Source organism: Oryx dammah, unplaced genomic scaffold (genome assembly GCF_014754425.2).
Source record: "Oryx dammah isolate SB20612 unplaced genomic scaffold, SCBI_Odam_1.1 HiC_scaffold_27, whole genome shotgun sequence".
NCBI lineage: Eukaryota > Metazoa > Chordata > Mammalia > Artiodactyla > Bovidae > Oryx > Oryx dammah.
In genome coordinates, this window is record NW_024070211.1 from 73,883,334 (window position 1) to 73,908,963 (window position 25,630).

General features: G+C 38.3%; 1 protein-coding gene across 1 annotated transcript in view; it reads right to left on the bottom strand.

The window, feature by feature from the left end:
- The window catches only part of ZRANB3 (zinc finger RANBP2-type containing 3), a 282,932-nt gene that overhangs the window by 64,982 nt on the left and 192,320 nt on the right, over nt 1–25,630 (bottom strand). The window contains exons 7-8 of the mRNA XM_040228505.1: nt 18,277–18,448; nt 16,940–17,056 (exon numbers count right to left, since the gene is read on the bottom strand). Of these exons, the coding sequence (XP_040084439.1) occupies nt 16,940–17,056; nt 18,277–18,448 (289 nt within the window). The remainder of the gene's footprint in view (nt 1–16,939; nt 17,057–18,276; nt 18,449–25,630) is intronic.

A 25,630-nucleotide genomic window follows, 5' to 3' on the forward strand; every position in this document is an offset into this window, starting at 1 on the left:
TGAGGAAAGTTACTTTAAGTTGTCAGTCTTTAATCAAATAATAAGAGGGGAAAAGAGCAAAAAAACACCAAACCTGAGCTATGACAAAGACTTTCTCCTTGACCAAACTTCAGTTACGTTCCTCTTAGCCTTCTTCTTAATTAGGCCTCAATTTTGGCTTTCCAAGTCTCTCTTGCCTTTTCCAGGTCCAATTTTAGCAAGAATTCTGCTAAGTCAATTTATCAAGAATGCCCCCACTCTTGATACCTGATTAACTCTTGATATCTGATCAAGTTCCTAATCCTCACTATTTACAGCTAATTTCTTGGCCCTCTTTTTGCAATAATTCTGTTTTGACCTGGTTTTGATCTGATAAATGCACACATCCCTGCTGTAAGAAGTCTAGAATTACCAGTTATCCAAGAAGAAGAGTGAGTGACCAAAGGAACCATAACTGATTTAATGAGCAATCCAGTTTCACTGTACCAGCCTATGCACTTAGACATGCATAGTTTAATCTTTGAGACAAGCATGTGCTGCTGGCAGGAGCAACCAGTTTAGCAAAATCTCCCTACCCTTGATGTCTCCTCTTTTAATTTTCTGACCACTGACTCCTTTACCCTGCTTGTTGGCTATAAATCCCCAGCTCTTTCTACTGTGTTCAGAGCTGAGTGATCTCTCACCTCAGTTGCAAAAGAATTGACTCCTATTGCAAACTCTACTGAGATAGAGTCAACTCCTTGAATAAAGTCTTCCTTACTGTTTTAACAAGTATCAGAATAACTTTTTCTTTAGCACCTATAACTTGTAGCTAAGGGAGCATGAGCTAAAAAAAGCTTCTCCTTAAGTTTTGAAGTCCTCAACCCCAGACTAAATGGCAGATCTGTTTAGATATCTGGTGTGCGTGTGTGTGCTTAGTCATGTCCAACTCTGTGCCTAGATGGACTGTAGCCTGCCAGGTTTCTCTGTCCATGGAATTTTCCAGGCAAGAATACTCGAGTGGGTTGCCATTTCCTGCTCCAGGGGGTCTCCTTGACCCAGGGATCAAACCCATGTTTCTTGAGTCTCCTGTACTGGCAGGCAGATTCTTTACCACTGCACCACCAGGCACATGATTTGAGGACAACTCTTTAAGCCCCTATTAGTCAAGAAGAGGTGAACTGTGATTGGTCTCAGCAAGTTTAATACTTTCATTCCCCAGTGATTCTGCCTTGTAGGGAAAATGGGAAGTCTGCTGGAGGCTTCAGAAACAAAAACAAAAGAATGCTCAGTGACGAACAGACGCTATGGGAAACTTCCTTGCTTTGGGTGTTATGACCTGCACTTGACACCAGGGTTTCCCTGGTGGCTCAGCTGGTAAAGAATCCGCCTGCAATGCGGGAGACTCCGGTCAGATTCTTGGGTCAGAAGTTCCCCCTGGAGAAGAGAGATGCTACCCACTCCAGGATTCTTGGGCTTCCCTGGTGGTTCAGAAGGTTAAAGAATCTGAATGCAATGCAGGAGACCTGGGTTCAATCCCTGGGTTAGGAAGCGCACCTGGAGGAGGGCAAGGCAACCCACTTCACTGTTCTTGTTTGGAGAATCCCCATGGACAGAGGAGCCTGGCAGGCTACAGTCCATGGGGTCGCAAAGAGTCAGATACGACTGAGTGACTAAGCACAGCACAGCACACTGCAGCAATTACCCTGGGGCTACTGTGGAAGCTGTTGAGCAAAGTGGTGAACTAGGGCAGCCACAGTAGAAAGAGGAATCCAGATGCTTTGAAAAAACAAAAACAACCCTTTATTGAGATATAATTCACACACCATAACTCACCCATTTAAAGATTACAATTCAACAGTTTTTAGAACATTTAGAGTTGTGCATCCTTCACAATTTCAGAATATTTTCATTTCCCTAAAATCTTTCATCTCTTAGCAATCCCTCCACCTCCACTGCAGGCCCCTGTATCAACCTAGCTCTAGGCAAACACTAGTCTACTTTCTGTCGCTGTGGATTGGACGATTTTGACATTTCATACAAATGGAATCACACAATATGTAGTCTTTTGTGACTGGCTTATTAGCATAAGGCTTTCAATCCATGTTGTAACATTTTTCAGTGTTTAACTTCTTTTTTTTATTGCCAAGTAACATTCCACTGTGAGGACATACCACATTTTACTTGTCCATTCATCAGCTAATAGCCTCTCTGACTCTAGGTTTTATTCATTTATCTATTTCACTCTATAATGTTTCTTACTGATTTATAAATTTATGATAGTTAATTTGTCTTTTATCCTTTAAAATGATTTTAAATGAGGAACGGAAAGTAATAAGTAAAAGAGAACATTGCTTATTTACCCCTCTAACATCCCTAGTGGCTCAGGTAAAGAATCTGCCTGCAATGTGGGAGACCTGGGTTTGATCCCTGGGTTGGGAAGATCCCCTGGTGAAAGGAATGGCTATCTACTCCAGTATTCTCCCTGGAGAACTCCATGAGTCATGTCCACAAAGAGTCAGACATGACTGAGTGACTTTCACTTCACTTCACCTGCCCTGTAGACTACCACAAAGAAAGGCTAGGAATTTGTCTTCTGCTCTCCCTTTCCCTCTACCAGTGGTTGTTAATTTAGAAACCATTTCATCAACCTGAAAAAAACATTTCCAAATCTGGTAGAAGACAACTTTTTAGGGAAGAATGGTCATTCCATACTCTTGTCAGTGTTCTGAACATTTTTACAGAACCCCACACCAAAATTTTCCTACAGGAAACTTTCAAAGATAACTTGGGTGAATTACAAGAAGTATGATTTTCTTATGGCTAGGCATACTTATAAACACATCTGTAAATAGAAATCTAACATGTCTAATACATCTAATCTTTTGACACTGACCAAGTTCTGCAAGCAGCTTATTTCATGCCAAGAAGCAGAAGGGCTACAATACTGTATGTAAGCAGAGTGTAACCCCAATTTAACATCTTAACCTACACAATTTTACAAAAGAACCTGGGATCCTAAACCTTTCCATAAAACTTTTTGGAATAAGATATTATAATAAAGCAATTGTTCAATCTAATCTATTTTTCTATCTATCAGGCAAAGGTGGATGAGAGAGAATATTCCCATGAATAATCTACTCCACTGCGTTAACCAAATTTAGGCAAAGTTAGAAAGTAAAGGCAACATTACTATGGACTTTAAAAATATTTTTCATAAAAAGTTTATTTCATGTGAGTTTGATCATAAAAATCATTGCTCAAAGAGCTAATCTAACTCTTTAAAAACTGAATCAATTTTGAAAAACATTCTCAATTTCTTTCTAAACTCCGTCCATTGATCATGTCAATAAGGTAATCAACTTTGTATGATAAAGCATGAATAAATCTTATCTGGGCATTTAAATGATAATACATAGAATGTACAAATTTTTAAATTCTATATCTTCTCTTTCCATACCTGAACAGAGATGCTAAAAAATCAGTAACAGGGAAACAGAAGTCACCTTAAACCAGTGGTCACCAACAAATATTACAATTATTCTGTTACCTTAGTGGAATGATAGGTAAGTGTATGTACTTTGTAGCCAAACTGTACGTGTTCAAATCCTGCCTCCCTCATTTACACTCTGAGAGTCTCTGAGCAAGTCACTTAAATGCTGTACCTTGGTTTCCCCATAAAAGGGGATAAAAAGTATTTATTACACAAAGAGTAGTAGTAAAAATTAAATGAGTTCGTGAATAAAATATGCTTGGAACAACTGGCACATGGTAAACACTGTAAGAGTGTTAGCTCATATTTTTACTATATTTTTCCAGTAAACAGCAAAAACAATTTTAACCTCGCTACTTTCTTCAAAATCAGAACCTATGTCTCTCAAACTTCCCATTGCCCAGAGAAAACAGAATTCATCATTTGAGAATTCTGCTACTTTTCCTTACTTTAAAAAAAAAAAAAAAAACACCTCATTGTTCACTTCCTTTCCTTTCATACAAGAGACATATATCTTCTCTTCTTCCTCTACCTGTGACTCCAAACTTAACCACTTCTGCCACCTCAAAATGGATTCCCAGATAGCTCAGTTGGTAAAGAATCTGCCTGCAATGCAGGAGATCCCAGTTCGATTCCTGGGTAGGGAAGACCCACTGGAGAAGGGATAGGCTACCCATTCCAGTATTCTTGAGCTTCCCTTGTGGCTCAGATGGTAAACAATCTGCCTGCGATGCGAGAGACCTGGACTAAGCCACTCTTAGTTCTTGAATGAGTATCTTCCCATCTTTACTAAAGCCTTCCTCCATTCCACATAGCTATGTAGCTAATATACCACCTTCTTCCTCTAAAAAGAAAATATCATTGTTTTCTTTGTACTTTATTATTGCTGACCGTCTCCTTACTAATACAGGAAGCCTATAGCGCCTGGCTCAGGCAGGTTCTTCATCACTCAGCCACCAGTGAAGCCCTCAGAGCCAGAGACCCTTTCCTCAAAAGAAAAGAACTGTTTCAGGAAGAGGCAGCCTAGTCTCACATCTCAGTCCCTGTGCAGCACTGCGGTGACCTCACTGGACCTCACTGCATGGTATAAGCAGGGTTCCCCCTGCTTAAGCTGCGGAGGCAACACAGCAGACAGAAAATCCGCTTTGTGTTGAAAGTAATTTGCCTTTGCAAAGTTTTTAAAGCACTAAGAAATGCTGCCATCCCCACAGTGACAGGAAATTTAAAGTTATGGGTTGATTTCATCATTTTCTTAGAAAAATAGCTGGCATTTCTCTTAAAATGTTTTTTTCTAAAGAGATATGGTTGCAAAGTACCAGAAAATAACTTAGAGTTGGCTAAACCATGCATACAACTTACATCTGTTTTTTTTTTTTTTCCCTAGGACAGTATGGCTGACCTTAAATCTAAAGAATCTGTTCAAGACTTGTTGCTGAGAAGGCAGGAGAGGATGTGGGAGTGATGGATTGGGAGTTTGGGATTAGCAGGTGCAAACTATTACACAGAGAATGGATAAAAAACAAGGTCCTACTGAATAGCGTAGGGAACTGTATTCAATATCCTGTGGTAAACCATAATGGAAAATATAAAAAGGAATGCATAAATATCTATAGCTGCATCACTGTGCTGTACAGCAGAAACTAATACAACAGTCTCAATCAACTACAATTAAAAAAAAGAATCTGTTCATTTTCACATATTATATTCTCAACAAATATCACAGAGGAATAAAAATAATGGTATAGAGAAAGAAAAGTAATTGTAACTACCTCAGATTCTTCAACAATTGACTTTGTACTAAGCAACGTTAATTATTTTATGGTCATTTCCTTGGTTAGCACTTATCATTATCACTTATGCTTACCATTATCATTATTAAATTTCTTGTTAAGAAGTATCAGAAAAAAAGATCTCATAAAAGCAAACATGTTTAAAAATTCTACAGAGACCTCCCTGGTCAGGAACTGGATTCCACAGGCTGCAATTAAGTATTTCCATGCCACAACTAAAGATCCTGTACAGCCAAATAAATATTAAAAAAACAAAACTTATACAGCCTCTATCCCCCTAAGAAGTACAAGTATTTAAACTCAAATAGCAGAACAACATAAATGTCTGTACAGCACATGGATGATATATGTCAACACCATTATATAGTACTGCATTGTATATATTAAAAATTATCATATTAATATGGCCTAATTTGCTTCCTAATTGGAAGCACTGGAGTTGTTATTCCCATCTGCTTAAGACATTGTGAAAGTGAAAATGAAAGTTGCTCAGTCCTATCCAACTCTTTGCAACCCCATAGACAGTAGCCTACCAGGCTCCTTTGTCCATGGAATTCTTCAGGCAAGAATACTGGAGTGGGTAGCCATTCCCTTCTCCAGGGTATCTTCCCAACCCAGGGATCGAATTGGGGTCTCCTGCACTGTAGGTTAATTCTTTAGCATCTGAGCTACCCGGAAAGCCCCCTAAGACATTGTAGGATATGAGAAAAAGAGAAAACATGAGGAAGAAATCTATCCTGGAGGTTTATAAAAATAGTAAAGATGGAGATCCATTTGTCTGGAAGACTTTACACGGTAACTCTGCCTGGAGTAAAGTAAGAGGCCAGATGGCCCACAGAGGTCCTTTTGGGTCCATTGTTCTCTAACCACAATGAATAGAGAGTGTAAAAAGAGTGATATAAACAGATGTGGGAAGTACTTATTTCCTCAGAAGAGCTGACAAGGACAGGATTTTATACTTTACATGTTAATTTATTTATTATGAAGTTACACTTTTTAAAAATTAAATATCACAAATCATGAAGAGCTCATTTAATTTTAGGCAGTAATTAAATATATGCCTCTAAAAATAGCATATCCTAGAGAACTCCCTGACAGTCTAGTGGCTAGGACTCCATGTCTTCACTGCCAGGGGCCTGGGCTCACACACTGGTCTGGGAACTAAGATCCCATAAGACTAGTGTCATGGCCAAAAAAAGAGAAAAAAAGTAAATGAAATAAAACTGCATATCCTATAAATATACTCATACTCATATCCTATAAGATAGGGAAGCCTGGCATGCTGCAGTCCACGGGGTCACAAAGAGTTAGACACAACTGAGCGACTGAACTGAACTAATAAGCATACTCACACAAATGCATTTACTTGAAAACTCATTATTTTCTTCAAATGCCTTCTTTTTCTCATCAAGATTTTCAAATTTATATAAACTATCATTAGATAGTTATAATTATCTTTAAATTTCTCTATATAATTCTTCAAGTGATTCAATAAAAAGTAAAGCACTTCCAGTATGATGCTGCAGAGTATAAAACAAACCTTCTGTTACCTCATGGCTTGAGTCTTGCTGAATTTGGCACAGATCATACTTAATGAGGAACTGTGTTCACAAACATCAATCCAGTTGGCCAAGCAAAAAAATCTAGATCCTACTTTTACCAAACTCTCCTCCACATTCAATCAATCACTAATGTCTTAATATATGTTGAATTATTCCTTTCTTTCAATTTAAGATGTGGTACAGCCCCCACCCTTCGTTCAGATCATCTAGATGACCAGTGCAACATCCCTGCCTACAGGATTACTCCTTCCAGTGCATTCTCTACACACAGGCATACCTTGGAGATTCAATAGCAGATTCAACTCCAGATCACAGAAACAAAGCAAATATTTCAAGAAAGGGAGTCACATAAATTTTTGTTTCCCAGTGCATTCAAAACTTACATTTACACTATGCTGTAGTCTGTGAAGTATGCAATAGCATTATGTCTAAAAGAACTATATACATACTCAATTGAGAAATACTTTGTTGCTGAAAAATGCTAAAAATCTGAGCCTTCAGCATGGCGTAATCTTTTCACAGAAGAAGGGTCTTGCCTCAGTGTTGCAGGCTGCTGACTGGTCAGGGTGATGGTTGCTGAAGGTTGGGTGGCTTGAGCAACATCTTAAAGTAAGACAACACTGAATTTGGCTGCATTAATTGACTCTTCTTTACGTGAACCATTTTCTTGTGCATGCAATCTGTTTGACAGCATTTGACCCACAGCAGAACTTCTTTCAAACCTGGAATCAATCCTCTCGAGCTCTGTTGTGGCTTTTCCAACTAAATTTATGTCATATTCTAAATCCTTTGTCAGTTCAACAACCTTCACAGCATCTTCACCAGGAATAGGTTCCATCTGAATAAGCCACTTTCTTTAGTTACCCACTGAAGTGATTGCTTCTACTGAAGAATTATCATGACTGTCTGCAAATCTCCACTGATGGCAATCTGTTCTGAGACTTAAGGGGCTGGATCTGTGCTCTTAAAAGAAGTTCAGGCTTTATAAGGGCTCAAACAGAATGGACTCCAGAGGAAATTGTGCCTATCCTGTCGAGACTCTAGTCCTAGAGCATCATCCCTCAGCAGCTTGAAAACAAGTAGTGTGGCTGCCCTGTCACAGGTTAGGCCCCCTGACTAATGGCTCTGAGGGCATGGGCCACAAGAGGTGGCAGAAATGGATAAGTGGCCTGGATTTGGTTTATGCTTTTATTGTGGAATGCAAGAGTGCTTCTCACATAATAAATAAAGTTTTATCATGAGACTGCAGCTTTCAGTTGCATCTTGAGGCTCCACTTCTAGTTCTCTTGCTATTTCTGCCACATCTGTAGTTACTTCCTTCTTTGAAGTCTTGAACCCCTAAAAGTCATCCACGAAGGTTGGACTCAAGCTTCTTTCAAACTCTTGTTAATGTTGCTATTTAGACCTCTTCCCATGAATCACAAATGTTCTTAATGTCATCTAGAACGGTGAATCCTTTCCAGAAAAATTTCAACTGATTTTTCCAGATCCAAATTAGGAATCACTATCTGTGGCAGCAACAGCATTATCATATGTATTTCTTAAAGAATAAATGTTGAAAGTTGAAATTACTCCATGATTCATAGGGCTGAAAAACTGATATTGTATTAGCAGGTATAAAAACAACATGAAGCTCAGTGTACATCTCCATCACACCAGGTACTCACAATGAGCAGCAGTATTTTGAAAGGAATCCTTTCTGAGCACTGTTCTCAGTAGTGGGCTTAAAATATTCAGTCAATCATGATGTAAACAGATGTGCTGTCAGCCAGACTTCCTTGTTCCACCTCTAGAGCACAGGCAGAGAAGATTTAGCATAATTCTTAAGGGTCTTAGGAGATACAGAATGGTAAATGAGCACTCAATAGCTGAGAAAAGAAGAGAAGCAAAAGGCAAAGGAGAAAAGGAAAGATATACCCATTTGAATGTCGACCTCCAAAGAACAGCAAGGAGAGATAAGAAAGCCTTCCTCAGCGATCAATGCAAAGAAATAGAAGAAAACAACAAAATGGCAAACACTAGAGATCTCTTCAAGAAAATTAGAGATACCAAGGGAACATTTCGTGCAAAGATGGGCTCAATAAAGGACAGAAATGGGATGGACCTAACAGAAACAGAAGATATTAAGAGGTGGCAAGAATACACAGAAGACCTATAAAAAAATTTTTTTCTTGACCCAGATAACCACAATGGTGTCATCACTCACCTAGAGTCAGACATCCTGGAGTGCAGTCAAGTGGGCATTAAAGCATCACCAGGAACAAAGCTAGTGGAGGTGATGGAATTCCAGCTGAGCTATTTCAAATCCTAAAAGATGATGCTGTGAAAGTGCTGCACTCAATATGCCAGCAAATTTGGAAAACTCAGCAGTGGCCACAGGACTGGAAAAGGTCAGTTTTCATTCCAATCCCAAAGAAAGGCCATGCCAAAGAATATTCAAACTACCACACAACTGCACTCATCTCACATGCTAGCAAAGTAATGCTCAAAATTCTCCAAGTCAGGCTTCAAGAGTATGTGAACCGTGAACTTCCAGATGTTCAAGTTGGATTTAGAAAAGGCAGAGGAACCAGAGATAAAATTTGCAACATCTGCTGAATCACTGAAAAAAGCAAGAGAATTCCAGAAAAGCATCTACTTCTGCTTTATTGACTAAGCCATAGCCTTTGACTGTGTAGATCACAACAAACGGTGGAAAATTCTTCAAGAGAATGGAATACCAGACCACCTTACCTGCTTCCTGAGAAATCTGTATGCAGGTCAAGAAATAACAGTTAGAACTTGACATGGAACAACAAACTGGTTCCAAATTGGGAGAGAAGTATGTCAAGGCTGTATATTGTCACACTGCTATTTTACTTATATGCAGAGTACATCATGTGAAACGCCAGGCTGGATGAAGCACAAGCTGGAATCAAGATTTCTGGGAGAAATATCGTCAATAACCTCAGATATCCAGATGATACCATCCTTATGGCAGAAAGCAAAGAAGAACTAAAGAGCCTCTTGATGAAAGTAAAAGAGGAGAGGGAAAAAGTTGGCTTAAAACTCATCAACATTCAAAAAACGAGATCATGGCATCCATTCCCATCACTTCATGGCAAACAGATGGGGAAACTATGGAAACAATGATGGACTTTATTTATTTGGGCTCCAAAATCACTGCAGATGGTGACTGCAGCCATGAAATTAAAAGACACTTGCTCCTTGGAAGAAAAGCTATGACCAACCTAGACAGCGTATTAAAAAGCAGAGACATTACTTTGCCGACAAAGGTCCATCTAGTCAAAGCTATGGTTTTTCCAGTAGTTATATATGGATGTGAGAGTTGGACCATAAAAAAAGCTGAGCACTGAAGAACTGATGCTTTTCAACTGTGGTGTTGGAAAAGACTCTTGAGAATCCCTTGAACTGCCAGGAGATCCAACCAGTCCATCCTAAAGGAGATTAGTCCCAGGTGTTCATTGGAAGGACTGACGCTGAAGCTGAAACTCCAATACTTTGGCCACCTGATGCAAAGAACTGACCCATTGGAAAAGACCCTGATGGTGGGCAAGATTGAAAGCAGGAGACGGGGATGACAGAGGATGAGATGGTTGGATAGCATCACCAACTCGATGGACATGAATTTGAGCAAGCTCCAGGAGTTGGTGATGGTCAAGGGAAGCCTGGTGTGCTGCAATCCATGGGGTCACAAAGAGTCAGACACAATTGAGTGACTGAACTGGACGACCTGAGCACTGGCTTCAACTTAAGTCACCATCCACATTAGCTCCTAATTAGGAGAGTAAACCTCTCCCTTTAAGCTTTGAACACAGGCACTGACTTCTCCTATTTAACTGCATAAGTCCTAGATGGATCTTTTTCCAATAGAAGGCTGTTTCATCTACAATGAAGATCTGTTGTTTAATGTTCAGTTCAGTTCAGTTCAGTTCAGTCGCTCAGTCATGTCCGACTCTTTGTTTAATGTATCCACCTTCATTATCTTAGCCAGATCTTCTGAATAGCTCGCTACAGATTCTACATAAGCACTTGCTGCTTCATCTTGTATTTTTATGTTATAGAGATGACTTCTTTCCTTAAACTTTATGAACCAACCTCTGCTACCTTCAAACTAGTCTTCCGTAGTTTCCTCATCTCTCTCAGTCTTCAATGAATTGAACAGTTAGGGCCTTGCTCTAGATTAGGCTTAGGCTTAAGGGAATGATGTGACTGGTTTGATTGTCTTTCCAGACCACTAAAACTTTTCCCATATCATCAGTAAGACAGTTTTGTTCATTGGAGCAACATTTTTAATTTCCTATAAGAACTCTTCCTTTGAGGTCACAACCTAGCTATTAGGTGCAACAGGCCTAGCTCTCAGCCTACATCAGTTTTCAACATGACTTCTTCACTAAGCTTGATCATTCCTACTTTTGATGTAAAGAGACACATGTGCAGCTATTCCTTTCACTTGAACACTGCTGAGGCCTATATAGGGTTATTTACTGGCCTATTTCAGTATTGTTGTGTCTCAGGACACAGGGAGGCCTGAGGGGAGAGAGAGAGACAGAGGAATAGATGGCCGGTGGAGCAGTCAGAACACAAACAAATATCTTAGTTAAGTTCACTGGCATATATGGACACTGTTCGAGGCAGCCCCCAAAGAATTACAAAAGATAACTGATCCCATCAGAGATCACCGTAACAAACCTAACAATAATGACGGAGTTTAAAATATTATGAGAATTGCCTAAATGTGACACAGGGACATGAGTGAGCGAATGCCACTGGAAAAATAATGCCAAGAAGACTTGTTTGACGCACAGTTGCCAGAAACTCTCAATTAGTAACAACAACAACAACAACAAAATGTAATCTGCAAGGTGCAATAAAGCGAGGTTCAACAAAATGTGGCATACCTGTAGCTACTGTTCTTTTTGTAAAGTGCAAATCATATCATTTTACTCTATTCCACAATATCTGATTGCTCAGAACCCTTAGGATAATTACACATCTTACTTGTTCATTCCTTGGAATCCTGAACCCCCAAGACTTGACCAAGTGTTTCCTCCCAGGTCCCTCTTCAATATCCTGTTTTTCAGGCACTCAATATGCTCTATTGTAGTTGAACATTTATTTTTACTGTCTTCCCCAACAGACTCCAAATTCTTTGAGAGATAGACACCATGTCTTGTTCACCATGCCTCTCTCACACCAAGCATAATCCTTGCCACATAGTAGGCACTCAATAAATATCTGCTGAATTAGTTAGGAAAACACTTAGCCAAAGAAAGGAAGCTACATTAGTAAGCACACAACACAATTACCAATTTGTAATGTGTGGTATTTTAAAAGTTCATTAACAGATAGATTTGAGAGAACTCTGAAACACATTTTCTCATGGAAACAATATTAAATGTAAGATACCTCCCCTCAATGTTACCTACAACTACAACATAGGTAAACTGTATTATCTATAATTACTTTGGACTCTATTGGATACCAATAATATTTCTGGGGACAATATATTAAGAATTCCAATCTGGTAATGCTATGAACTAATTATTTCTGGTTACAGCACATGAATAGACATAACAGTTACAACTTACATAGGTGATTGAGGACAGAGGTTCTAATAGGCAGGGAAAGTAAAAGGACTGAAAACTAGGAAGTCGGGGTAGCCTTCTGCTACCGATAATTTTGGGGAATATGTTCCAAGCTGGAACAACTAACTTTTCATCTCTTTACTTTTCTTCAAGGATTCTAGGAATTAGGTGCAACTTCCTATCGACTATCAACACTTCTGACTTCCAACTAGGGTTTCTTACCATACGCAGGAAATTATCTAAACTGTTCTAATATATAAAGGCTTCTCCCAGCAGGAGACATGGGAAGATCCCCTGGAGGAGGGCATGGCAACCCACTCCAGTATTCTTGCCTGGAGAATCCCAAGGATAGAGGAGCCTAGAGGGCTACAGTCCATGAGGTTGCAGAGAGACAACTGAAGTGACCAGCACCCATACATATCAGCACTTCCGGCTCCAAGTGGGTCTTTTATCAAATGCAGGAAGTTATCTAAAAGGTTCTCATGTACATTCTTTTCTTTTAAGCTGTATTCTACAGTCAGTACTAAGAACAAAGAAAGCTAAGTGAGCAAGCAAACAAATGAAAAACAAGACAGTTATCAACGTTAAGAAAAACAACAGTTGTCAAAGAAAAGAAATGTAATTATAGCTCAATTGTAAAGTGTTTAACAGAATCATTATAGTGTAAACAATGAACACTGATCAAACCAAAAATTATGATATGGGAAAATGGAACTGGGGGGATGTATTGCAAATATTTTCTTCCCATCTATATTTTGCATTTGCATTTTCAGTGCCACAATGTCTTTCATATGTAACACTTTCAAACACCATAAATTTTAAGGGTTTGAGTAACACTTTTGAACAACATAAATTTTAAGGGTTTGAGTCCCATTTGCTTTTCCTTTAAAGAATGTGCATTTTGTATCCTATCTAAAAAAATGTTCCTATCCAAAAAAATCTTCCTATCCAAAGGATGGGATATTTTAAAATATGTATGTTACTAAAATTTTACAAATTTACTTTTATATATGTATGATTCGCTTCAACTTAATTTTTATGTATGGTGTGAAATAATGATCAAGGCTCATTTTTTTTTCCTTTTGCTTATCTAACTGCCCTAATACCAGCTGTTGAAAAGACTATCATTTCCCTATTATCTTGTGCCTTTTCTTAAGATCAGTTGATAATCAGTATGAATATCTCCAGGCTTTGACTGAGTGGATCACAACAAACTGTGGAAAACTCTTAAAGAGATGGAAATACCAGACCCCTGACCTGCCTCCTGAGAACTATGTATGCAGGTCAAGAAGCAACAGTTAGAACTGGACGTGGAACAGACTGGTTCCAAATTGGGAAAGGAGTACGTCAAGGCTGAATATTGTCACTCTGCTTATTTAACTTAAATGCAGAGTACATCATGAAATGCTGGACTGGATGAAACACAAGCTGGAATCAAGATTGCTGGGAGAAATATCAATAACCTCAGATGACAGCACCCTTATGGCAGAAAGTGAAGAACTGAAGAGCCTCTTGATGAAAGTGAAAGAGGAGAGTGAAAAAGTTGGCTTAAAACTCAACATTCAGAAAACTAAGATCATGGCATCCAGTCCCATCACTTCACAGCAAATAGATGGGGAAACAATGGAAACAGCGACAGACTTTATTTTTTTGAGCTCCAAAATCACTGCAGATGGTGACAGCAGCCATGAAATTAAGACGCTTGCTCCTTGGAAGAAAAGTTAAGACCAACCCAGACAACACGTTAAAAACCAGAGACATTACTTTGCCAACAAAGGTCCGTCTAGTCAAACGTGTGGTTTTTCTAGTAGTCATGTATGGATGTGAGAGTTGGACCATGAAGAAAGCTGAGGGCCGAAGAATTGATGCTTTTGAACTGTGGTGTTGGAGAAGACTCTTGAGAGTCCCTTGGACAGCAAGCAGATCCAACCAGTCCATCCTAAAGGAAATCAGTCCTGAATATTCATTGGAAGGACTGATGCTGAAGCTGAAACTCCAATACTGTGGCCACCTGATGCAAAGAACGGACCCATTGGAAAAGACCCTGATGCTGGGCAAGATTGAAGGCAGAAGAAGGGGATGACAGAGGATGAGATGGTTGGCTGGCATCACCGACTCGAGGGACATGAGTTTGAGTAAGCTCTGGGAGTTGGTGATGGCCAGGGAAGATGGCGTGCTGCAGTCCATGGGGTCGCAAAGAGTTGGACATGACTGAGAGACTGAACTGAACTGAAGATAAATAATTGATAAACATGATTGTTTCAAAACTTAAAATTTCTGTTCTTGAAAAATACAATGTTGTTACTGAAAAAAAAAAAAAAACAATGTTAAGAAAACAGAAATGGATCCACAGACTTGGAATAACTATTTGTAAATGACAGATATGTTAGAGACCCTGTTTCTAAGATATATCAAGGGCTCATATAACCCAGTATAAATATGGGTTGATGTGAGCAGACACTTTACAAAAGAAAATGAATGGCTAAAAAGGAAATGAAAATATGTTCAATATCATTAGACATTAAGAAAAGGTAAGTTAAAATAACCACGAGACATCACCCATACCGAAAAGAATAACTAAAATTTTAAAAAAGATTGACAATACCAAGTGCTGACAAAGATGGAGGACACTGGAACTCTCCTGTGTTGATACTTGGAATGCAAAATGCTATACACTTTGAAAAACAATTTGGCAGCTTTTTATGAAGTTAAGTCTATGCTTTCCATATGACCCAGCAGTCTTTGTTCCAGTTATTTACTCATGGCAAATGAAAATGTGTTCATACAAAGACTTGCACATGAATGATTATAATAGACGTGTTCTTAAAGGCACAAATTGAGACTACTCCAAATAACCACTAACTGGTAAAGGAAGTTCTAAAAATTGTTACATTAATATAGATATATAAATATTAATATATCCATATATTGAAATACTATTCAGCAATAAAAATGAAAAAACTAATTTCACATGCGAAAACATGGATGAATATTCAAAAACTTTCTGCTAAGTGAAATAAGCCAGACACAAAGCTATATACTATGGGATTCCATTTTTGTGACATTCTGAAAAACACAAAACTAGAGTGATATAATACTTTGGCCACCTGATGCAATGCCAATACTTTGGCCATCTGATGTAAAGAACTGACTCATTGGAATAGACCCTGATTTTAGGAAAGATTGAAGGCAGGAGAAGGGGATAACAGAGGATGAGATGGTTGAATGGCATCACCGACTTGATGGACATGAGTTTGAGTAAGCTCCAGGAGTTGGTGATGAGCAGGGAAGCCTGGCATGCTGCAGTCCATGGGGTTGCAGAGTCAGACACGACTGAGCTGAACTGAACTGAATAGTGATAGAAACCAGATCTGTGAGCACCAAAGTCTAGAAAGGTGTGAAGGAAACATCCACAAAGGTGCATGAGGAAACTTGGGGGTAATAGAAATGTTCTCTATCTTGATTGTAGTGGTGATTAACGATATATGTTGTGTTTCATCAAACAGTATGTTTTAAAAAGAATTTCACTATATGTGAATTATACCCTAAGAAACCTCTTTTTAAAAAATTATGTTATAAAGGAAATCTCAGATTTGGAGAAAGATGACATATTAGCATATAAAAGTTCAATGCTAATATGTCATCTTCCTCCAAATCTGAGATTTCTTTTATAACAAAAATTTTTAAAGAGGTTTCTTAGGATATAATTCACATATAGTTGAATGATCCTGGTAAAAACAGCAACAAACAATGTGTGATGAATCTATCTGACAGTCATATTGAGATTTAAAAACTAACACTCTAACTTACACTTTAGGACAAATAGAATGTAAACACAACTATATCTGGAGGAATGTAAAAACATAATACCAACTAAAAATGATTGATATATAAAAAATATTACTAGTAGCCATTTTGTAGTAAGACCATGGCAAAAGCTGGCAAAAATGATGAATATATGTAAGTCCTTTCAATGAGAAAGCATAAAATATACTCCCTCATCAACATATACCCAAAGAAAAGGATCAATATATGAACAGGTAGAGGGGATTTCCCTGGTCGTCCAGTGGTTAAGAATCTGCCTTGCAATGCAGGGTACACTGGCTTGATCCCTTTTTGGGACCTAAGATCCCACATGTTGCAGAGCAACTAAGCTCACACCACAACTTGCTGAGCCCGTATGCCACAACTAGACAGTCTATGAGCCATAATGAGAGAGCCTGTGCCCCACTATGAAAGACCCTCCATAACACAACAAAGATCCCACATGCTGCAACTAAGACCCAGTGCAGGCAAATAAATAAGCACCACAATCCTACTCCACATTAATATATATGAATATGAATATATATATATATAGGAACAGGTATAACAGTGCTCATTATACTGTTTACTTTGAATATGTCTGAATTTTTCCATGATAAATACTTAAAAAAATTAAATGGCAAAGACATGATGTAGTATGCAACTAGGTTGCTTAATTTAAAAAATTAAATACATTAAATAATTTGTATCAACACAAACATAGGATGATCAGGTAATGTGTACCTTGGCAATAGCAGTTTGTTTAAACATGCGAGTAATCAACCCCATGACAGTCTCGGTGGCACCTGAATATGGAGCTCTCATTAATTTTTCCCACTCTTCAAAGCTGGAATTCAATTCCTATGTAGGAGAAAATAACAATGTTTAGAAATACAGTATAAAAATGACAGCAAATAATGTAATAATGAATCATGTCCTACTTATTTTCTTTTTTTATATATAAAAAATACATATATATATAAATTCTCAAAGATACCAGTGTGTTCATTTAAAAACATCAGTGTGGAGGCAGGTCAGACACGTGTTTGTGCTAATGACAGAAAGCAATGACTAGGTGTGGGAGAAAACCAAGCCCTTTGCTAACACCATAAATCAAACAGTTGCAGCCTTCTCTTACAAAGGAACATTTAGTAAAGCAAAAAATAAAAACTTTAAGAAAAAATTTAAATAAAATAAAAACTTTAAGAAAAAATTTAAATAAAATAAAAACTTTAAGTAAAAATAGAAACAATGCACAGTAGCAAAAATATATATGGTAGCAGAGTATTTAATTTAATGGTATGATTTTATTTAAATAAGCCTTAAGACTTGGGGAATACTGTCACATAAAAAAAGTGATATGATATTGACACTTTTTCTTTTCTTAAAAAAATGGATACAGGAAATAAGACCACTTTTATTTTACTTATAATATATTGCTCAGTTTTTTTTTTAATATACTAAATGCTTATTTTAAGCTTTGAAGATAAAACAAGGAAATAAGTAGTATTTGCTGATAGTTATACCCAGATTTGAAGAAATTTCAGAGATTACACAAGCATCGTACTCCCCAAAAGTAAATGTGATAAGGGCTGGGAAAAACACAATTTTGGTTTTCTAGTAAGTTGAACTTCACATCCTACAACATGGTCACAGAGTTTTAAGATTTCCAGAATCAGGGGATGCAACCAAATTATTCTAGGAGACAGCTACGTGTACTTAAGAGCAAGAAACTGAACTTTTCTTGCTAATTACTTACTGGGCTTCACATCCTACAAATACTTAGAATTCTTAGTACTAAGTCTATGCAGCAATTGAAGTGGTTTTTTTTACCATTCAGCAGAAACATATTTTTTAAAGACTAAGATACTGAGTCTTTTCACATTATTTGATGAATAAATTTAAATTCTTCCTGCTCTTTTCTTGAAATGATATAAGACAATTCATATGGCTTTATTAATTAAAGCTATTTTAAGACAGTGACTTTTTTTCCTTCTGTGAAATATGAAATATGTGCAATCTTTCATATTATAATTTAAAATGATTTCAGATATGACTTTCAATCAAACATGGGTTCTCACCTTGGCTGCTGCTGATGGAAGATCAAATGGAATACGCTGTCTGATTTTAGGGGGCAGCTGGGTTAAAACTTCAGCCTTTAATCTTCTAATCATTATGTCACTTAATAGCTGATGAAGTTCATTAAGATTTGATGCCCCTCTGCAATCCCACTGAGGTCTTTTACCAAAATATCTGTTAGTAGTATGAAGAAAAAAAAATGTAGCAAAGCTGGATGCTAGAGTAAGAAAACAATTTATTCAATGTGCTCTTCCTTTTAAGATAAGGAGCCATGATACTGTTTTTAGTTTTTTTACTGAATGCAAATTAGTTTCAAAAAACTCTTCTTTAGAAATAGTAATGAATAAGATTATACATTACTCTCAGCTATAGGAAATGTTAATGTTTAAGCATAGTGTTTACGTTGAGTTAAAACAAGGCTGATTCATTAGAAAAGACCCTGATGCTGGGAAAGATGGAAGGCAGGAGGAGAAGAGGACGACAGAGTATGAGACGGTTTGATGGCATCACTGACTCAATAGACATGAGTTTGAGCAAGCTCCGGGAGTTAGTGATGGACAGGGAGGCCTGGTGCGCTGTAGTTCATTGGTTTGCAAACAGTCGGACATGACTGAGTGACTGAAATGAATATAAGGCTGAGCAAAACTGATAACCCTGAATACCACTGGCATTTTGGGTGACCTCACATAAGGCACTGTGTTTAGCAGATCTAGCCCTAATTAAGCACTAACTGCCAGAACACCAGTCAGGCTATGTACCAACCAAAACCACCTAAAACATTTTCTACAATTATAGGAGGCAACATTATCTCCCACTGAGCTTTTATGCCCAGCAGACAGATCACCTGGTGAGCTCTTCTTCCTCTGAACCACTGAATTGAGAGCAAAGGCAGGGAAAAAGGTACAAATGATTTATGAACAAGAGATTGGGAGAGAAAACATCAGAGGATATTCAACAAACGTTTAGAAGTCAGACAAGCAGTAGATGACTTGACAAAAGAAAGCAAGCAACACCTCAAAAATGTTTGCAAAAGGGAACTTATCCTCTAGATCTTTGAGATCAGGAGTTGGAAAGCACCAAGCACCAGGGGTAGGTATTACATTTGGTGGATATACTGAACTTGGACATCAAGACAGCTGGCCTAATAGCATCCCTTTATCACTGTGACACCCCACACAAGTCCACAAAATTCACAATGGTCTTCTGGGAGCCAAAACTACTGAAAATAGCTACCAGAGAATAATTAACAAAGGAAAATTTCCTGTTAGGTTGCATTATAATTATTAATATTAACAATTAAATAGCTTCATTTTAGTGGGATTTGGTGGTATTTTAATACAGAGTGTTATTTTGAGAAACCTGTAAATTGCTGATACTGATTTTTTTTTTAGGTTTATGTATTTTGATAGCAAACATACAGGAATAGTACCCAAAACATTAAAAACATGTATTTGCATGTAGAACTGATTAGAAACGTATAGTGAATGGATGAAACTTCTGTGTGATAAAATGACAGACACCATTTAGTTGTCATCAATAAGAAATTCTTGCTTCTTTTTTTTTTTTTTTAAACTAAGTGCTGGCATTGTAAAAAAAATAAGTTTAGTTACAACTGCTATAAGTTGAATTACTGAAATCTGTTCACTGAAGTATTTTGACTTCCTTTAATGCTTTATGTCTGCACACAATTAAAACTTTACACACTAATAACCCCAGTGTTCAATGCAGCACTATTTGCAATAGCTAGAACATTGAAGCAACCTAGTTGTCCATCGGCAGATGCATGGATAAAGAAGTTGTGGTACATACACATGGTGAAATGTCACTCAGCTATAAAATGCATTTGAGTCAGTTCTAATGAGATGGATGAACCTAGAGCCTATTATACAGAGTGAAACAAGTCAGAAAGAAGACAAATACCATATATTAATGCATATATATGGGATCTGAAGATGGTACATATGATCCTATGTACAGTGCAGCAAAGGAGACACAGATGTAAAGAACAGATTTTTGGACTCAGTGGGAGAGGGAGAGGGTGGGTTGATTTGAGAGAACAGCATTGAAATATACGCAGTATCATATGTGAGGCAGATAACCAGTGCTGAGTCTGCTGTATGAAGCAGGGCAGCTACAGCCAGCGCTCTGTGACAACCTGGAGAGACAGGGTGGAGAGGGAGTTGGGCAGGGGGTTTTATGATGGAGGCGACACGTGTATATCTATTCATAGGTATACATGTGCCGATTCATATTGATGTATGGCAAAAACCATCACGATATTGTAATGTAATTGTTCTCCAATTAAAATATATTCCTTTTTTCAAAAATAGAAAAATATTTGCTATTACTCAATTCTATCACCTATTTTTCCATTCACAATCAAGACAATTACATTTTGACATCATGGTTAAAAAAAACGAATACCTGTCAAATATATCTTAATAAAACTGAGAAAAAATAGAACAGGAAAAAAAATCTTATGTTTAGAATTCCATATAATAAGAAAAAAGATACTGCTCAGTGCTAAAAAAGAATGAACTGAAATCATGAAAAGCTGTGGAGGAAACTTAAATGCATATAACTAAGTGAAATAAGCTAATATGAAAAGGCTACACTGTATGATTCCAACCACCCAGCACAGTCAAGACAGTATGGAGACAGTAAAAAGATAAATGGCTCCTAGGGACTACAGAGGAGGTAAGGATGATTGGGTGAAACACAGGGAATTTTCAGGGCAGTGGAATTATTCTATGGGATACCACAATAGTGGATACATGCCATTGCACCTCTGTCAAAATCCATAGAATGTGTAATACTGAGGGTGCACCCTAACGTAAGCTATGGACACAGGATGATAATGATGTGTCAGTGGAGTGCAATGACTCTAAAAATGTGCATTGTGTTACAGAATTTCAATGGTGGGGGAGGTTGTAGATTTCTGAGGACAGAGGGTATATCAGAACTCCATGTACTTTTCACTCAATTTTGCAGTGAACCTAGCTCTGCTCTATATAATAAAGTTCCAACCAGTAATGCTGAAGAAGCTGAAGTTGAATGGTTCTATGAAGACCTACAAGACCTTTTAGAACTAACACCCAGAAAAGATGTCCTTTTCATTACAGGAGACTGGAATGCAAAAGTAGGAAGTCAAGAAACACCTGGAGTAATAGGCAAATTTGGCCTTGGAATGCGGAACGAAGCAGGGCAAAGACTAATAGAGTTTTGCCAAGAAAATGCACTGGTCATAGCAAACACCCTCTTCCAACAACACAAGAGAAGACTCTATACATGGACATTACCAGATGGTCAACACCGAAATCAGATTGATTATATTCTTTGCAGCCGAAGATGGAGAAGCTCTATACAGTCAACAAAAACAAGACCAGGAGCTGACTGTGGCTCAGATCATGAACTCCTTATTACCAAATTCAGACTCAAATTGAAGAAAGTAGGGAAAACCACTAGACCATTCAGGTATGACCTAAGTCAAATCCCTTATGATTATACAGTGGAAGTGAGAAATAGATTTAAGGGCCTAGATCTGATAAATAGAGTGCCTGATGAACTATGGACTGAGGTTCTTGACATTGTACAGGAGACAGGGATCAAGACCATCCCCATGGAAAAGAAATGCAAAAAAAGCAAAATGGCTGTCTGGGGAGGCCTTACAAATAGCTATGAAAAGAAGAGAGGCGGAAAGCAAAGGAGAAAAGGAAAGATATAAGCATCTGAATGCAGAGTTCCAAAGAATAGCAAGAAGAGATAAGAAAGCCTTCTTCAGTGATCAATGCAAAGAAATAGAGGAAAAGAACAGAATGGGAAAGACTAGAGATCTCTTCAAGAAAATTAGAGATACCAAGGGAACATTTCATGCAAAGATGGGCTCGATAAAGGAAAGAAATAGTATGGACCTAACAGAAGCAGAAGATATTAAAGAAGAAGTGGCAAGAATACACGGAAGAACTGTACAAAAAATATCTTCATGACCCAGATAATCATGATGATGTGATCACTAATCTAGAGCCAGACATCTTGGAATGTGAAGTCAAGTGGGCCTTAGAAAGCATCACTATGAACAAAGCTACTGGAGGTGATGGAATTCCAGTTGAGCTGTTTCAAATCCTGAAAGATGATGCTGTGAGAGTGCTGCACTCAATATGCCAGCAAATTTGGAAAACTCAGCAGTGGCCACAGGGCTGGAAAAGGTCAGTTTTCATTCCAATCCGAAAGAAAGGCAATGCCAAAGAATGCTCAAACTACCGCACAATTGCACTCATCTCACACGCTAGTAAAGTAATGCTCAAAATTCTCCAAGCCAGGCTGCAGCAATACGTGAACCGTGAACTTCCTGATGTTCAAGCTGGTTTTAGAAAAGGCAGAGGAACCAGAGATCAAATTGCCAACATCTGCTGGATCATGGAAAAAGCAAGAGAGTTCCAGAAAAACATCTATTTCTGCTTTTTTGACTATGCCAAAGCCTTTGACTGTGTGGATCACAATAAACTGTGGAAAATTCTGAAAGAGATGGGAATACCAGACCACCTGACCTGCCTCTTGAGAAATCTGTATGCAGGTCAGGAAGCAATAGTCAGAACTGGACTTGAAACAACAGACTGGTTCCAAATAGGAAAAGGAGTACGTCTGCTGCTGCTGGTGCTGCTAAGTCACTTTAGTCGTGTCTGACTCTGTGTGACCCCATAGATGGTAGCCCACCAGGTTCCGCCATCCCTGGGATTCTCCAGGCGAGAACACTGGAGTGGGTTGCCATTTCCTTCTCCAAGGAGTACGTCAAGGCTGTATATTGTCACCCTGCTTATTTAACTTATATGCAGAGTACATCATGAGAAACGCTGGACTGGAAGAAACACAAGCTGGAATCAAGATTGCCGGGAGAAATATCAATAACCTCAGATATGCAGATGACACCACCCTTATAGCAGAAAAGTGAAGAGGAGCTAAAAAGCCTCTTGATGAAAGTGAAAGAGGAGAGCGAAAAAGTTGGCTTAAAGCTCAACATTCAGAAAACAAAGATCGTGGCATTCCCATCACTTCATGGGAAATAGATGGGGAAACAGTGGAAACAGTGTCAGACTTTATTTTGGGGGCTCCAAAATCACTGCAGATGGTGACTACAGCCATTAGATTAAAAGACACTTACTCCTTGGAAGAAAAGTTATGACCAGCCTAGATAGTATATTCAAAAGCAGAGACATTACTTTGTCGACTAAGGTCCATCTAGTCAAGGCTATGATTTTTCCTGTGATCATGTGTGGATGTGAGAGTTGGACTGTGAAGAAGGCTGAGAGCCAAAGAATTGATGCTTTTGAACTGTGGTGTTGGAGAAGACTCTTGAGAGTCCCTTGGACTGCAAGGAGATCCAACCAATCCATTCTGAAGGAGATCAGCCCTGGGATTTCTTTGGAAGGATTGATGCTAAGGCTGAAACTCCAATACTTTGGCCACCTCATGCGAAGAGTTGACTCATTGGAAAAGACTCTGATGCTGGGAGGGATTGGGGGCAGGAGGAGAAGGGGACGACTGAGGATGAGATGGCTGGATGGCATCACTGACTCGATGGACGTGAGTCTAAGTGAACTCCGGGAGTTGGTGATGGACAGGGAGGCCTGGCATGCTGCGATTCATGGGGTCGCAAAGAGTTGGACACAGCTGAGCGACTGAACTGAACTGATTAACATAAAAAAGTGCAGAGGATTTGCATATCAGTCTCTGCCCTGAACATTTCCAGGATTCCCCCACACCAGAGCCCACTAGGGAGACTGATCTTAGCAAAAGGTGCCTGAGCTGAGGTCAGACTGCTTTAAATCTTGGGCTGCTGCTGCTGCTGCTAAGTCACTTCAGTCGTGTCTGACTCTGTGCGACCCCATAAATGGCAGCCCAGCAGGCTCCCCCGTCCCTGGCTAGGGCCGAGGAATTTTCAAAGGCATGTGAGACTTTTTAAAAAGTATCAGAAATGAAGTAAAAAGAAAATGTTTGGCTCCAAAATGCCAAAACAAATTGCAAACTTAATATGTATTTAAGAAATACCTACACAATTATAGCATTAAAGGCCATGGCAATAGCTTTAGTAAGGGTATTCCATGAAATAATTCATTTAACTTGCAACAACTCTAGAAGACAGCTAAAGCACCAGTTACCATCCCTATTTTATGAATGAGGAGACAGATGCAAAGAGAGGTTGAGGAATTTCCACAGTATCACAGATGGTAATGGTGGTAATGGAATTTGAGTTTAATCATCTGACTCCAACGTCTGACTTGACTAAAACTCAACTTTCATATAATAACACGAACATTGTATTTCATGTTCTTGGGATTATTTTGATATGCTTGAGTTTGTGTGTGTGTTGGGGGGGTGTGGTGTACAAAAACAGGAGATTCTGGGACTAAGAAACATTTCTTACTTTAGCCTTTTCTTGCCTGATTCTCAGCTGCTAAAATGTGTAAAATGAAAAGGTCCACTCTTTGGGGGGAATGGTTAAATAGAATGTAAGTCATGCCAAATATGGACTATTAAACAACTACTTAAGGGCTTCCCTGGTGGCTCAGAGGATAAAGTGTCTGCCTATAACGCGGGAGACCCGGGTTTGATCCCTGGGTCGGGAAGGTCCCCTGGAGAAGGAAATGGCAACCCACTCCAGTATTCTTGCCTGGAAAATCCCATGGACATTGAAGTATGGTAGGCTACAGTCCATGGGGTCGCAAAGAGTCAGACATGACTGAGCAACTTCACTTAAACAACTATTTACTAAGAACCAGTTAGATTATATGTATGAAGAAAAACATCAATGATATAAGACAGATAAAAAACTGAAGGTTCAGGGTAATATGTTTAATATGAAAGGTTATATATCTGTGTATGTATCTGTACATGTGTATATATCTGTATAATAATGGAAACAGTGCCAGAAGAATACACATCAAAATAACATTGCTTATCTTGGAGGTAACGGTGATTATAAGGGGTTAACATAAAAACTGGGTTGTTTTTTTAATTCAAACTCCCATTTTGTTTTTATAGGCATACTTCAGAGATACTCTGGATTTAGTTCCAGACCACAGCAATGAAGCAATATCACAACAAAGCGAGTCACACAAATATTTTGGTTTCCTAGTGCATATAAAAGTTATGCTTATACTATACTGTATTCTCTTAAGTGTGCAATAGCATTATGTCTAAAAAAACAATGTATATACTATAATAAAAGTACTTTATTGCTGTAAGATACTAGCTATCATCTGAACCTTCAATCATAATATTTTTATATAACATTAAAGATCACTGATCACAGATACCATCACAACTATAATAATAAGAAAATGTTTGAATTATTATGAG